The sequence below is a fragment of the Diabrotica undecimpunctata genome, chromosome 6, assembly GCF_040954645.1.
Source record: "Diabrotica undecimpunctata isolate CICGRU chromosome 6, icDiaUnde3, whole genome shotgun sequence".
In the NCBI taxonomy this organism is placed as follows: domain Eukaryota; kingdom Metazoa; phylum Arthropoda; class Insecta; order Coleoptera; family Chrysomelidae; genus Diabrotica; species Diabrotica undecimpunctata.
In genome coordinates, this window is record NC_092808.1 from 117,656,679 (window position 1) to 117,671,626 (window position 14,948).

At 33.8% G+C, this 14,948-nt stretch overlaps 1 protein-coding gene across 3 annotated transcripts; it reads right to left on the reverse strand.

Moving 5' to 3' along the window:
- Window positions 1–812: 812 nt before the first annotated feature.
- Window positions 813–13,753, reverse strand: LOC140442796 (uncharacterized). 3 transcript variants are annotated; one of them, XM_072533772.1, is made up of 5 exons: window positions 13,634–13,753; window positions 9,945–10,097; window positions 4,511–5,038; window positions 2,691–2,897; window positions 813–954 (listed from the first exon to the last, which is right to left on the reverse strand). In XM_072533772.1, exons 1-5 carry the CDS (start codon window positions 13,683–13,685, stop codon window positions 914–916), a joined length of 981 nt encoding a protein of 326 aa, XP_072389873.1. In that variant the 5' UTR covers window positions 13,686–13,753; the 3' UTR covers window positions 813–913. The 3 variants fall into 3 exon arrangements, with proteins under 3 accessions (XP_072389873.1, XP_072389872.1, XP_072389871.1); XM_072533771.1 differs by having other exon boundaries at window positions 4,448–5,038; XM_072533770.1 differs by having other exon boundaries at window positions 4,232–5,038.
- Window positions 13,754–14,948: the final 1,195 nt, after the last annotated feature.

A 14,948-nucleotide genomic window follows, 5' to 3' on the forward strand; every position in this document is an offset into this window, starting at 1 on the left:
TAATTATATTTTTTCAGTTTATGTACAAAATAAATTTAGTATTAATAACTGGGTTTCTAAAAATTCATCAACTTTATCTTTTCAATCCCAAACAGAAAAGAAAGGGAAAAATCTAGTACTGGCAAATCAAGTTTTTGTATGTGGAAGAGCATGTGATTAAAAACAATAATAGTAAAAATTATGATATAAAAGCTAAAGTCATCAGGCAGGCTGCAGTTAGCTTAAAGCCTTATGGAATATCATTTAAGGTAAATTATTTAAATTTTTCCTATTTAAATTGTATAAAAATGAAATGTGATATTTACTTTTTCATATATTAATAGCACGAATCCATCTTTTTCTTTTCTCTAATTTACATGTAATCTTTGGAAAACTATAAAAACTACACTCACTATTTTTGCTATTATTAGCACAACTAAATACGCAACATGTATTTGCACCCATTTTTGATAAAATTTATGCGTAAAAAAATCCAAAAGGTCCAATTTTGTCATATTTCGCCGCTACGCACGCTGGCATCGTTTCAAGGTACCCCTACCATGGTCACGCACGGAGCGAATAGGGAGATACTTTACATTAGGCAGTTACAAAAATGCCTATTAACTACATTTTGATATTTAAAGGAAGGGGTTGACAAATGACAAATTATATCCTTAAAAGATGCAATAAGATGAATAAAAAACGACCTGTTTCAACACTTACAAAATTAAATATTGCCAAATATCAGGGTGGATTCTTTTGAGTAGCCAATCCGCAACCCTTTATATTTGAAGCTAAAAACAACTTAAATGATTTTTTTGTATATAGGTATTTGGGAATAAAAGTTCAAAATAATTGGTAGATGCACTAAAACATATTTATTAAATTTAAAATCTTTAATATTCCTACTGCCTACTAACTTTATATGTCGATGCTATGTGCGACAGATTCCATAATGAGCAAGTTCTAGTAAACCTGAAAATATAAAATTTTATATCAACAAAAAATAAGTTATTTAGTAGAATAAATGTAATAAAATGTTATTGCATTGTAGTAATATGACACTACAAGAACAGGGTGAAGATTAAAAATGGAGTTATTTCTCAAAGATGTGGTGCTAAATGTGGGAAAAGAACATATGAGAAAGAAAACAAGAGTAAAGAATGGATGATTAGAGGAAAATGAATTACATGATGGACCAAATGAGCTTGATTAACAATAATGATTCAATAAATCCACACATATTTTATGATAAAATAACCGATTTTGGAAGACTTTCACGAAACTCATTTTGCGACATACTACGATCAAGATTAACCTTAAATAAATAAAACTACCATCACAGAGTTTCTGTATTATAATACAATCGTGTCTATAAGTATTATATGTAGTAAGGCAGCACGGCAGGAGCCTTCTCGCAAGTCATATAAGAGCAAAATAAAATGTCACTCGCTCCCTGGAAACTGGATCCAAATGACCATAAACATCAAAGGCATTACTTGCAATAAGCATGATTTTTTTTATCTGAACTGTGTAAAATCCACAAATATGATATATTGTGCATACAAGAGACTCACCGTACCACATCAGCACATATACCGAATGTTGAGGGAATTCATCTTATAAAACACAGCCATGCTACGTGAAGAGACGTTGCTGTAACGTCGGCTGAAAAGACATGCCACCTGACCGTCGAAGTAGGAGCCTGTGCAGTGACTTCTGTATACAAACCCAACTGTAGACATTTTGTCTTCTCCCCTCAAAAAAATTTCGCATCAAGAGCGTAGGCGCAAAATTTCGGGCCAATGCTTTTTAAATGCATTCGTTTTTTTTTCGAATCCTGAGAAAACTAATAAATATTTTTAAAAAATTTAAACGCAGAATGAAAGACTACATTATTACCAAGGGCCGAAAGTCCCTTAGAATAAACAAAAAGTTTCTTTTGAATGAGATATTTGAAATTAAAAATCACACTTCATTTTCTCTTTTTTTTTTTTCACCCATGTAACTTACTAAAATAAACATCAGGCAAGTTTTCAGGGACTTTCGGCCCTCGGTAATAATGTAATCTTTCATTCTACGTTTAAATTTTTTAAAAATTCTTATTAGTTTGTACAGGTTTAAAAAAAATGCATTTAAAGAGCTTGGCCCGAAATTTTGCGCCTACACTTTGTACACATCTAGCCAACGCATGTCGCCGAAGCCTTGTGACCAAACGTTTTCGGTAAATGTGTACGCCTCAACAAACGATAGCAAACGCATGTTTTGCCTTCGCTCACTGGGCGGTACATCAAAAGAAAATTGAACGAATTCGTTTAAATTTTCCATCGAACATCGAAAATATCGAACGAATTCGGTCGAAGGGCTTCGGTCACATGCATTCGCCAGATGTGTACATGCCTTTCATCCTCGGGGTCTTCAATATCCATAGTATCCACTGGGTTATGCGTCATCTGGAGATATTCTGGAAGATTTGGTTAAAAAAAGAAAACAACTTGACTATTGTACGATCCAAAACTGCCCTATTCGTTCCAAAGAAAAATTTGGAAGAAAGGCTATAACCCGGATCTTGCTTTATCGGTGTGTCTTTAGAGGATCGTTGCTTTAGAAGGATATACAAGCCTAAACTAAAAACGCAACATAGACCGAAAAATATGGCAAAGATCCATTTAGTTTGGATCCAAGAATAAATTTTAGAATTTCGTATTTACCTGATAGGCAATCGACAGCACACTGGAACCTTCCAATATTGTTATAAGTGACACGATTGTTTCCACAAACCGGATCGGACTCCCCGGTAGCTTGGCAATTTTGTTCACAAGGACTCATTGTGGTAGCAGCGCCAGGATAGGGTAACGTTGACAAAGGATTTTCTGTTGTAGTAGTATCCCTAGGAATATTGATGTTTCCGTCAAATCCTAGAATAAAAACACAGCAGCACTTTTAGTTAAATATGAATTAAAAGTTCTACGCAAATAATCATTCAGATATTTTAAATAATATTAAATTTATATAAAGACAAAGAACGATCACTATTAGAAAGAAAAAATACAGAAATTTGAAGAGAATAAATACTTCGAGGAAAGTATTAACATTAGCAATGAAAATGAACACATCCAAACAGCGTGTCGAAAACTCCAGTAATGAACAAGCGGAACAAAACTAAAAATAAAGCTCTGGGTCAGAAGATGCTTTATGCCAGAGAAAAATTAGCGTTTTACAGCCAATATATATAAAAGAGAATTTTTCAATTCCAGAACTACAGGCCAGTGCTAAATGTAGCATACATAATTTTTTCTGGAGATTTATCCGCATAGATCGCAACAAAGGAAAAATATAATAGGCATACTTAAATATGTGTGTAAGATGGAAGGCAACCGTATATACGTATTTCTGACTATTGGTCGTCTTCAGTACGGTGCAGCCAAGTTAGAAAAGGAGCATGTTAACTTGGTAAAGGACCACTACAGGAGCATTGAGTTTAATTTAATTTTAAGATAATTAGTTTGTAATGGCCATGATTCTAATGGCATGTTGTATTCTCACCGAAAAACAATTAACCTGTCGTTAATATAATTAAAATAATATAAAATACAATTATCCTTTGTAAATAATATTTATTTAATTAAAATTATTTTCCCTACTTTTCATATCTTGTGTCCGATGGGCACTTCTGGTCAGTTACGTAAGAAAACATTCGTTTTAATTCATTTTTGTGGAAAAGAAAATACAAATAAAACCCTGAATCGTGCTTGTGCTCGTCGTTCCTCCAATCGTGCATAAGAAATACGTAGCTCTATCTACGCAACGTTCCGTTTTTAACGTGAAACACTCTAAGGCAGCAAATATGTCGAGCACAGAAAAATTCTCACCATTGGTAATCGGTAAATCTAAAAAACCTCATTTCTCGAGATGTTTTCAAAAAAAGCCAAAATGTCAAAAAATATGGAATGGAAAAATCATAAAATTCTGACCTTAAGATGGAAAAAGGAAGAGGATGACGATGACTTAAAAAGATACCAAGCATAACGTGGATGAGAATAGCAAACAAGAGAGGTATTGAAACAGTTAAGGGAAGCCTATGTTCAGTTTTTGTCCCAAAGACGGAGTTACAAAGAAACAATTTCGATAGCTTTTTACTGAGAATTTATTTTTATTTTTTACTGCGAATGTTACCCATCCAAAACAAAATATGCACTTTTCCGAAATTCAGTTTTTTTATTGTTTTGTCTATTTAATAATTATTCATTACCGTTTTGATCGTTTTCTGGTATTCCACCATTATTTTGACTATTCCAAGGTTGCTGCACATTATTGTTTGTATTAGTAAATGGATGTCGACCGTTGTTACTGGATCCATCTAACGACTGTGGCCTACGATTTGGATTAGTAAATGGCAACCTGCCTTTTTTATCAGATATATCAATTGACCCTGGTCTATTATTTGGATTAGTAAATGGCTGCCTACCGTCGTTATCGGATCCATCAACTGACTGTGGTCTACTATTTGGCCTAGTAAGTGGCTGCTTACCACCGGTACCCGATCCATCAACTGACTGTGGTCTTCTATTTGGATTAGTAAATGGCTTCCGACCATCGTTATCGGATCCATCAAATGATTGTGGTCTTCTATTTGGATTATTAAATGGCTGTCGACCATCATTACCTGATCCGTCAGATAACTGGGGTCTTCTATTTGGATTTGTAAAAGGTCGCCGACCATTGTTGTTATTACCAGATCCATCAGATGACTGTGGTCTTCTATTTGGATTAGTAAATGGTTGTCTATCGTTGTTACCAGATCCATCAAATGGGCGTCGATTATTATTTGGATTATTCCATGGCCGGTCAAAATCATTATTAGAGCCTTGTAAAGGTCTTCGATTATTACCATTTGAATTATTCCAAGGAAATTTTAACGTATTAGGTTCATTTGGCGGTTGTCCCATATTGTTACGACTATTCCATGGCTGTGCGAAATTATTCCCAGGACGTCTATTAATTGAAAATGGGCCAACGTTAAAATCAGGATCAAAACCATTTCCAAACGATGATGGATCTAAACAAAATCACAAAAAAAAAAACAATTAATATAATCATGAAACATATAACGTAGAATTTTTCATAAAACAATGATTTCACGTCATTCAAGATTTACGAGGTCAGAACCCCACAGCGTTGCCAAAACGTCAGAATAGCTAATAAGTGAGGAATTTTTAAAATCTCAACAATTTAAGAATAAAAAGAGGTTTAAATCTTTGTATGTAGGTATATTTAAAAAACCCTTAAAAGGGCTACATCAAAAAACACAAAGTTTTTCGGAATAATAATTCCATCATCAGGTTAAAAAGCCTAAAATAAGTATAAACCATTTAATTAAAGCAAACGTGATTGAAATGTTGACTAAGGTTAAAAAAGCAAAATGGTTATACTTACAGGTTAACATGCCTGAGCCACCAAAATATTAGGGTACAACCCTTTACAAAAAATTTAAGTTCTCTTCTAAACCTCTTCAAACGGACATCAGCTGGTAACTGATTGACAAGATACCTATGAACCATGATACCTATACAATAGTAGAACTGTTCAACGCTATCTATACTACGGGAATTATCCCAAGAGAAATGTTGACATCAGCAGTTGTGTGTTTGCCAAAGAAAGTGAATGCCAAAGAGTGCAGTGACTATCGAACCATAAGCTTAATGTCACATACCTTGAAAATTCTGTTGAAAATTATCCACCCCAGAATTCATACTAAACTGGAGCTGGATATTAGTGACACACAATATGGGTTCCGCAATGGTATGGGTACCAGAAGGTACTATTCTCCTTCAAAGTGCTGACGCAGAGATGTTTGGGTGTTAACTGTCCTCTTTACGTCTGTTTTATATACTACAATAAAGAGTTTGATAAAGTAAAACATGTAAAATTCATGGAAATTCTAAAAAATAAAAACCTCGAAGAAAGAGATTTAAGGCTAATAACAAACCTTTATTACAATCAGCAAGCAATAGTACAAATTGAAATTATAGAATTGAGATACATCTGAAGAAATGGAAATAAAGAGAAGAGTCAGGCAAGGCAGCATACTATCGCCTCTATTATTTAATGCTTATTGTGAAGAGGTAATTCGAGAAACTCTAGAAGATGAAACAGTCGGCATAAGAATAAATGGAGTCTTAGTTAACAACATCAGATATGCAGATGATACGGTAATAATAGCCGATAGTTTGCAAGACCTGGAAAGACTCATAAGTAAAAAATAATGTGTAGTAGGGAGTACGGACTCTCGCTCAATATTAAAAAGACGAAGTTTATGAAAATTTGTAAAAACAAACATAATACTAACGAAATCTTGATAGTAGAGGGCCAGCAGATCGAAAGAGTAAAAAAGTACACTTCACTTATAACAGAAAATAATGACTACACTGCAGAAATCAAAGTAAGAATCGAAAAAGCACGTTCTAATTTTATGAAAATGAAAAAGGTGGTATATGGCAAACATTTAACATTAGCTCTTAAAGTACGCCTAGCAGAATGTTATGTATACAGTGTACTATACTACAGAGTGGAATCATGGACGTTAAATCTAGACACAATGAGACGACTTAACGCCTTTGAAATGCGGATCTATAGAAGAATTATGAGGGTCTCCTGGGTAGATAGAGTTACGAACAATGAAGTAATGAGAAGAATAGGTAAAGAGAAGGAAGTTGAACTTACAATTAAAGAAAGAAAGCTACAGTATCTCGGACATGTGATGCGGGGCAAAAAGTATGGCATCCTGCGACTCATAATGCAAGGAAAGATAGATGGCAGAAGAATCATCGGAAGAAGACGAATTTCATGGCTTAAAAACCTGAGAGAATGGTTTGGGTGCAGCTCAAAACAACTATTTAGAGCTACTGCCTCAAAAATTAAAATAGCTATGATCATTGCCAACCTGAAGTGCCGGAGATGGCACCTGAAGAAGAAGAAGAAGGGAAATTAGAACTCTAAGGTTGATGTTATGGAAAATGTATGTATTTAAAATGTGATGTCAGTCAGATTTTACTGTGAAAAATAGTATATTTTGTTTTAACTAAAATTGATGGTCAGGCCATGGAATTGGGGTATTTAAATTGTACAAATGGCGTGCACCCGCACCGAGGTATAAGCGGGAACACAAAGTGTATTAATACTCATACGCATATGAAATGCATCTGGCGTATCATAAGGATCTTCACATTTTACTTGTCTTAAGTGAAATTTCTTTAATCTTGTCTCTCAGCTTCTTTTGGCTAACTTATGTTTCTTCCTACCCCCAAATGGCTATTAGGTTTTCGAGGGCAGACGGGTCATTATATTTCCTTCTACTACACACTATAGAAAGGTACCGAGAAACCATCTAGAGCCTAACTTTCCCAAGAAACAACATGGAAATGGCTGATAACAACAGCGGCTCCGAGTACACGCGCTCCTTAAATGGAGCAGGGATGCAGCTAGAAGCATGAATGCATTGTATTGAGAAAGAAAAAGAGGAATATGGAATGTTAGAAGCAGGTACGAAACTTATAGCTATAAAATTCATCCTTCTTCTTCTTAACATGCCATACACCAAAGTGCGTAGGCGACTATCTCATTACTAGAATTCTGTTCTTGGCGGCGTGACACAGCTCGCCTGTATTGTGTATTCCTGTCCATTCTTTAATATTCCTTAACCAGGATAATTGTTTGCGGCCGACTCCTCTCCTACCTTCGATCTTCCCTTGTAGGATTAACTGTGGTATTTCATATTTTGCTCCTCTCAATATGTGCCCAAGGTAACCAATCTTGCGTTTTTTAATTAATTCAAAGAGTTCTCTTTCCACGCCGGCTCTCTTAATGTAAAATTCATCCAATGTTTCGAAACTTACAGCCCTTCGAAACCAAGGTACTTTCGAAAGATCGACACAGGAAAGTGGAGGGGATAACTGTTTCAACTCCGTTTTTTTTTCGAGATCGGAATTTCAAATTGAAACATATAGGAAAAATTTACATCATCTCGGCTTCCATTGCACCTAGAAGCCTATTTTTTTTAATCTGGGGTAGCCCGTCGAAATATGAATAACTACATACTTTTCACTGGCAGAGAAATATGGAAAACCTCGGAAAAATTGACTCCATTTGAAATTCACCGTAAAAACATTAATTTGGCTTGAATAGTCTGTCGCAGTATTAATAATGATGACATAATTTTCAGCCCCCCGGAAATCTCTGAAATCTTTTTTCATTTTATATCAATGATGTAATACTTATATATTTTATAAAGTAAATTTAAGGTAATTATTAATAAATTCCAGGGGATTTTCAGATATTTCCCGGGGGGAGGGTGGTTGAAAATTATGTCAGCCAAATTAAAAAAAAGTCTTTATGGTGAATTTCAACTGGATTAAATTTTTCCGAGTTTTCCCGTGTTTCCCGGCCAGTAAAAACTATGTAGTTATTCATATTTCGACGAGCTACCCCAGATTAAAAAAAAGAGCTTTCTAGCTGCAATAGAAGCCGAGATAATGTAAATTTTTCCTACGTATTTCAATTTGAAGTTCCGATCTCGAAAAAAAAAAAAAACGGAGCTGAAACAGTTATCCCCTCCACTTTCCTATGTCGATCTTTTGAAAGTTCATTCGTTTCGAAGGGCTGTAAATTTCGAAAAATGTGATGAATTTTATAGCTATAAGTTTCAATATAAAGTTTAAATTTTCATTCAAAATTTGTGCAAATTGTACTTCTTAATGTTTATAAAGAATGAAGATATGATTTTTTAAAAAATAGTCCCTAACTTCATTCCTATTGGTCATAGGTTTTTTTTAAATGTGAGTTTTTTTCCAGCTTTCCAATGGTTGTACGTACAAGTCTGTAGCTTGAAAAATATAGAAGTTATTACAACTGTTTATAAGTAAAAAACATACCCCTTTTTCAAACGTTTATTTTGTAAATAATTTCGATGAAAACTCAATATGCATTTAACTTCTGAGATAGTTTAAGTCTTAAAGAATCCTATAAAATTTGCTAAATGTGCATAGCATCATTAATAGAGCAAGTTCAATAGTTTATATATTTAGCCTCAGGGATAAATAAATTAACTAACTTTTAAACTATTTGACCGATCGGGGGGAATTTAAAAGACATTTTATTTTTGTTAACCAAAAGATTAATAAAATTTATAAATTAGTGCAAAAAACTGCTTTTTTGCAAATATTTCCGTAAATTATTTATCAATTTTAATTTAAAAAACGAGAAAATATAGATATTCTTGATATAAAAAATGATATAAATATTGTTTATGTAAAATATACGGGAAAAAACTTATAGAGGGAAAATCAAATTGTGACCATAAATTATTGTTAAAAAAAACGCAAGGTAAAAATACGAGTACTTTTTCATCTATTCGACATCTAGTAACCCTCATCTATGTCTTAAAAGCTTCAGATATCTGCGAAAAATTTTTCGACCTTTTTTTTTAACTAGACTAAGCTAAAGACACTTAAATGTTACGAGGAACATTCCCGAATCATGATTTACAATGTATAAACTTTGTAAATCATGATTTGCGATTTATACAATGTATATGCTTTATAAATCATTATTTGAGAGTACTCCTTGTAACATTTAACGTGTCTTGGTTTGTTTATTTCTAGTGCATCTTGATTGTGATTTTATTATAGTAAAATGTTTATAATATATATAAATCCAACTTATGTGTTTTTTTAACTGTCAACAAATCTATTTGTAATACATAAATAATACGATACCGTTATTTATATATAAATAATTAATATACAGACAATATTTACGATTAATTACAATTTTTTGATTTTATTGCTGCAGAGTTAAAAATGTTTTCAATGGTGTAAACCTTATGGTGATGAAATAATAACCAATAGAGGGCGATACTTGTTCAGCTGCATGGAGGGAATACTAAGGGAAAAAATTAGTATCAGTACCTCCAAAATCTGGATCTTGTGGTGGAAACCATGAATTTATTTGTCTTGAAGTACGGCGATGACTTTTCAAATTATTTAAACTAAAACTTTCTTCTTTGGTGTTAATCCCAGTTGTAACTGATTCGGCAATTTTCCATGAAACAAGAATTGCATCTGAAAATATAACAACCATTCATTAATAATTTAATTTAGTTTTGTTTTTATTTTCAAAAATACATACACAATGATATAATGAATGAATACTATCAGCACAAGAATATCCATAAATTCATGTGGACTCAACAAGCTTTTTAAAATAAGTTTACCAGTTTCTATATCGAATTAGGTTAAATTTGAAATTAAACACTGTTTTTACTCCTTAATGATCAATACCTACAAACCTTTTAACTGTACATTGTTTCTTTGAGCAGTATTCGTTTTTACGAACGAACTAATAAAAATGAAACTCATTCAAAAGAAAATATGGGTAGGCTATTTTCGATCCCTATTTGCTAAAGGTGACCATAATGAACCACCCACACCAAAGGTAACGACAAACGAAGAAATAAATATTGAGGAGGAAGAGGTAAAGGAAGCATTAAGGAAATTAAAAAATAAAGAATCACCAGGAGAGGATAGAATACCGACCAGATTTAACCAAACCAAACAACTATTAAAACTAATCCAAAAAATGATAGAACAAAACAGAATTCTTCAAGAATCGAGATCAAGCATCCTAATACGTCTTTTCGAAAAGGGAGAAATATCGGACAGAAAACTAGAGCGGAATTAATTTATTTAACACAACACTAAAATTAACAACCAAAGTGATAACAAATGAACTGAATGAAATTATAACACTAGCAGAAGAACAACAAGGTTTTAGGTCGGGAAGATCATGCACCGACGCTATATTTATAATGAGGCAAGTGCAAGAGAAATCATTAGAATACAACAAACTGGCATATCTATGTTTCGTGAACCTTAAGATCGCATTTGACCGGTTTAAATTAAAGGACGTTATCTACTTATTGTACGCAAGAGAGATACCTCTAGGAATAATCAAAACGATCGAAAATATCTACCAAAACAACACAATAAAAATGATGAAAAGGATATCAATGTGAGTCCATAATACTAGTATATGGGAAATGAGTAAATACTCACAATCTTAAATTTAAGTCCGACAACGCGACTGTCGCGTTCAGTGAATATAGCCTCAGAGGCCACCAACGCGAGTCGCGCGGTCTTTGACTATATTATGAAAATAGATGAATGTTATCTCAGCGGATTTTTCACGAATTACAACAAATATCTGCTGGCTGCTTGGAAACACTGGCATATACTGGAGTTTGTGTTTGGTTTTCGAATTTTGATGTTAGACTTTATTCTGAGTACATGACAATGTATGAATGTTACCTCGGCAGATTTTTCACAAATTATAACAAATATCTTTTCTCCCATTGATCAATTGGATGATAAAATATAAAATCCTCAATTTCAGTGCTTACTTTTCAAATATTCATGCTAGACGTGCTCGAAAACGACAAAATTAGCTGTAATAAAAGGTTGTAAAGTAATAAAAGTAAAAGCATCGGTAAGCTTTGAAAAAATCACAAGATGTATTTAGATTATATTACATTTCCAATAATTTGTTGTATTATCATAATCCAATCCCATCGGTTTATTTTGCTATGCATTCAGTAATATTTTCTACGCCTTCGGTGTTGGATGTCTTTTGGTTTTACTGTGAGCCATTACACGTGTTTAGCTAAATACCTCAGTTTTAATTATTTTTAAAATGTGTGATGAATATTGCCAACCTTCGACTTCTAAACGATGTAGGTGGGAAACTTCGCTGCCAATCTCAGATGATGAATTATTACACATGTTAGAAGATTCACATGACGACAGTGACGCAAGTGATGAAGATTTATATTGTAATGAAGATGATCGGGCAGACGATCCTAATTTACCAGAAGAATCTGAAGATGATGATGGTGATGATGAGTCTCAAAATATTATTGAATTGTTTTCAGAGGTTCAACATCCTACAGTACTACCATTTACAGCAATACCAGGATTGAAAATTAATGTGGGTGGCAGAAATCCTAGTCAGGCAGGGCTGTGTCCTGTCTCCTACTTTGTTTAATTTGTATTCAGAGGAAATAATCCAGAAAGCACTAGAAGAACTAACTATGGGAATAAAAGTAAATGGCCGACCAAACAATAATATACGGTTTGCCGAAAGCACTATTTTATTAGCGGAATGTCTTGAGAATTTACAACAAATGGTTGACAGAGTGGTAGAAGTCAGTGAAGAAAATGGACTGTCCCTAAACACAAAAAAGACACAATTTATGGTAATTACAAAAACCCAACAGCGCCAAGAAAACATAACAATACATGGAGAACAAATTAAAAAAGTTGAAAAATATAAATATCTGGGTACAATAATTAACGAAAATAATGAGTCCACAGAAGAGATTAAGGCAAGAATAGGACAGGGAAGAAATTCTTTCAACAAACTGAAAAAAGTACTCTGCAGCAGGGACATTTCAATTTCTTTAAAGATAAGACTTCTGAGATGCTACGTGTTCTCAGTATTATTTTATGGGTTAGAGGCTTGGACTTTAAAGAAAGATGCTTCGGACAGATTGGAAGTCTTCGAGTTATGGGCCTACAGAAGGATATTAAGAATAAGTTGGGTGGATAGAGTCACGAACGTCGAGGTGTTGAGAAGAATGGGAAAAGATAAAGAGGTTTTAAATACAATTAAAGTCAGAAAATTGCAATATCTGGGACATGTCATGAGGGGCCAGCGTTATAACTTGTTGCAATTAATAATGCAAGGAAGAATACAGGGTAGAAGGAGTCGCGGAAGAGGACGCATCTCCTGGTTAAATAATTTGAGAGCTTGGTTTAACTGCACTTCTGCTGACCTCTTTAGAGCAGCGGCGTCGAAAGTGCGAATTGCCATGATGGTTGCCAACCTTCTTAGAGGAGATGGCACGTGAAGAAGAAGAAGAACGCATATGTGTCATATATGCATGTAAATTCTCAATATAATAGGAACAAACTACATAAAAGAAGGCTTTTTATAAAAGAATTGGCATATAAAAATGTTGAACTACCCGAGTGACAACAAACGTTCCACAAAAAATCCAAATAAATTTACATGCAGTAGCTGGAACAAGTGGAAATGCAAATGAAAGTCCAAAACGTTGAAGGTGTAAAGACTGCGGATGGGAAAAAGACAGAAAATCTCGTACAAGATGTCAAGCACGTAAGAAGTTTATTTGTCCTGATCATTCAAATATCTTTTGTAAAAGTTGCATACTTTTAATTGATTATAAAGTTTTATTATATTTTTTATTACAAAAAAACTGGCTTTAGTTTTGATACATCGATAACATGAAACTACAAAAGCTTCTACGAATTAATAAGAAAAAATTGGAATCTAATTCACAACAGGTATGAGTTTTATCCACTGGGTCCACCCGTACCCATAGACAAAGAATGTAACATTTACTTCGGAAGAGTAGGAAGGTTAAGATTGTGAGTATTGGCTTATTTCCCATATAATAGTACTTTGCATGAGTTGCCTTGTTATTGAGAAACCATCAAAGAAAGAGTTACTTAACTCTTAAAACCTTAACTGAGTTATACAGGTAAATAACTAAATTTACAGTTTGTCATTAAGTACTTACATATGAAAAACATGGTCCTAGAAATACACTTACTATTGTTACAACACAACATATACTAACAATTTATGACCACAAGGTAATACTTGGTTTACTTGTAAATTAGTATTTTATAGTTTCTAAATATTTAATTTATAACTAATGACCGTTTTTAAAAATCCTAATGAATCACTTTTAATGTATTTTTTTACCATTGACTGATTGTGTGAAGAGTAAATGGTATATAATATGTTTTTGACTAAAATACAAGAATTTTAAAAATTTAGCTGATTTAAACAGAGAAGACTAAACAAATCAACAAAGTAACAAATTATTCTTATAGTCCAGTAACTTAGGCGACAAATAGGACCTTAACTCCAAATTCTGTCGGATTTTCATTACTGTGGGGACATATATCTCCCAGCAGATTTTAAAAAATCAGCTACGATCTGTTTGTCCCTAAAGCCCATGTTGTTTGAACCATTATAAACGGTAAGTTGTTGCAGCTGATGATGAAGGGTAAAATCGAAGGAAAAAGAGGTCCTGGTAGACGACAAATATCCTAGCTGAGAAACATTCGCGACTGGACCTGGAACATCGCCTTTGCCGATGACGTAGATGCAGTAGCACAGTCAACATTAGAAATTAAGGATATTTTCTCGAGCTTTGAAGAAGCTGCTTTAAACATCGGTCTAAAAATAAATGAAGACAAAACAAAATACATGGTCGTCTCAAAAGAAGAACGACGGCGAATAAGGCAAAACATTACTATAAATGATCACAACTTCGAAGTGGTTAAAGAATTTAAATATCTAGGAGCAACAATCACAAATGACAACAAATTAGAGCGAGAAGTTGAAACTAGAATAATGGCAGGAAACAGATCTTTCTTTGCAATGCAACATCTAATGAAGTCAAAACTTCTTTCACGAGATACAAAAATCCGGATATATAAGACCATAATACGACCAGCAGTCGCGTGTGGAAGCGAAACATGGACGCTAACAAAAAGAGAAATAAATAAATTGCTGGTGTAGGAACGTAAAATTCTTCGAATTATATATGGCCCTTGCAGAGACAGCGTGACAAACGAATGGAGGGGCAGATACAATAACGAGCTAGAGTCTCTATTCGGAAAAGAAAATCTAGTCAGATATATAAAGGCCAATAGACTCAGATGGGCAGGGCATGTGATACGCAGTAACGACAATCGCCTTATAAATAATGTGTTCTGGGAAAGGCCAGAGGAAAGAAGGTATGTAGGGCGGCGTAGAAAAATGTGGAAAGATGCAATCAAAGAAGATCTAGAGAAAATGGGAGTGCGACAATGGGAATTACT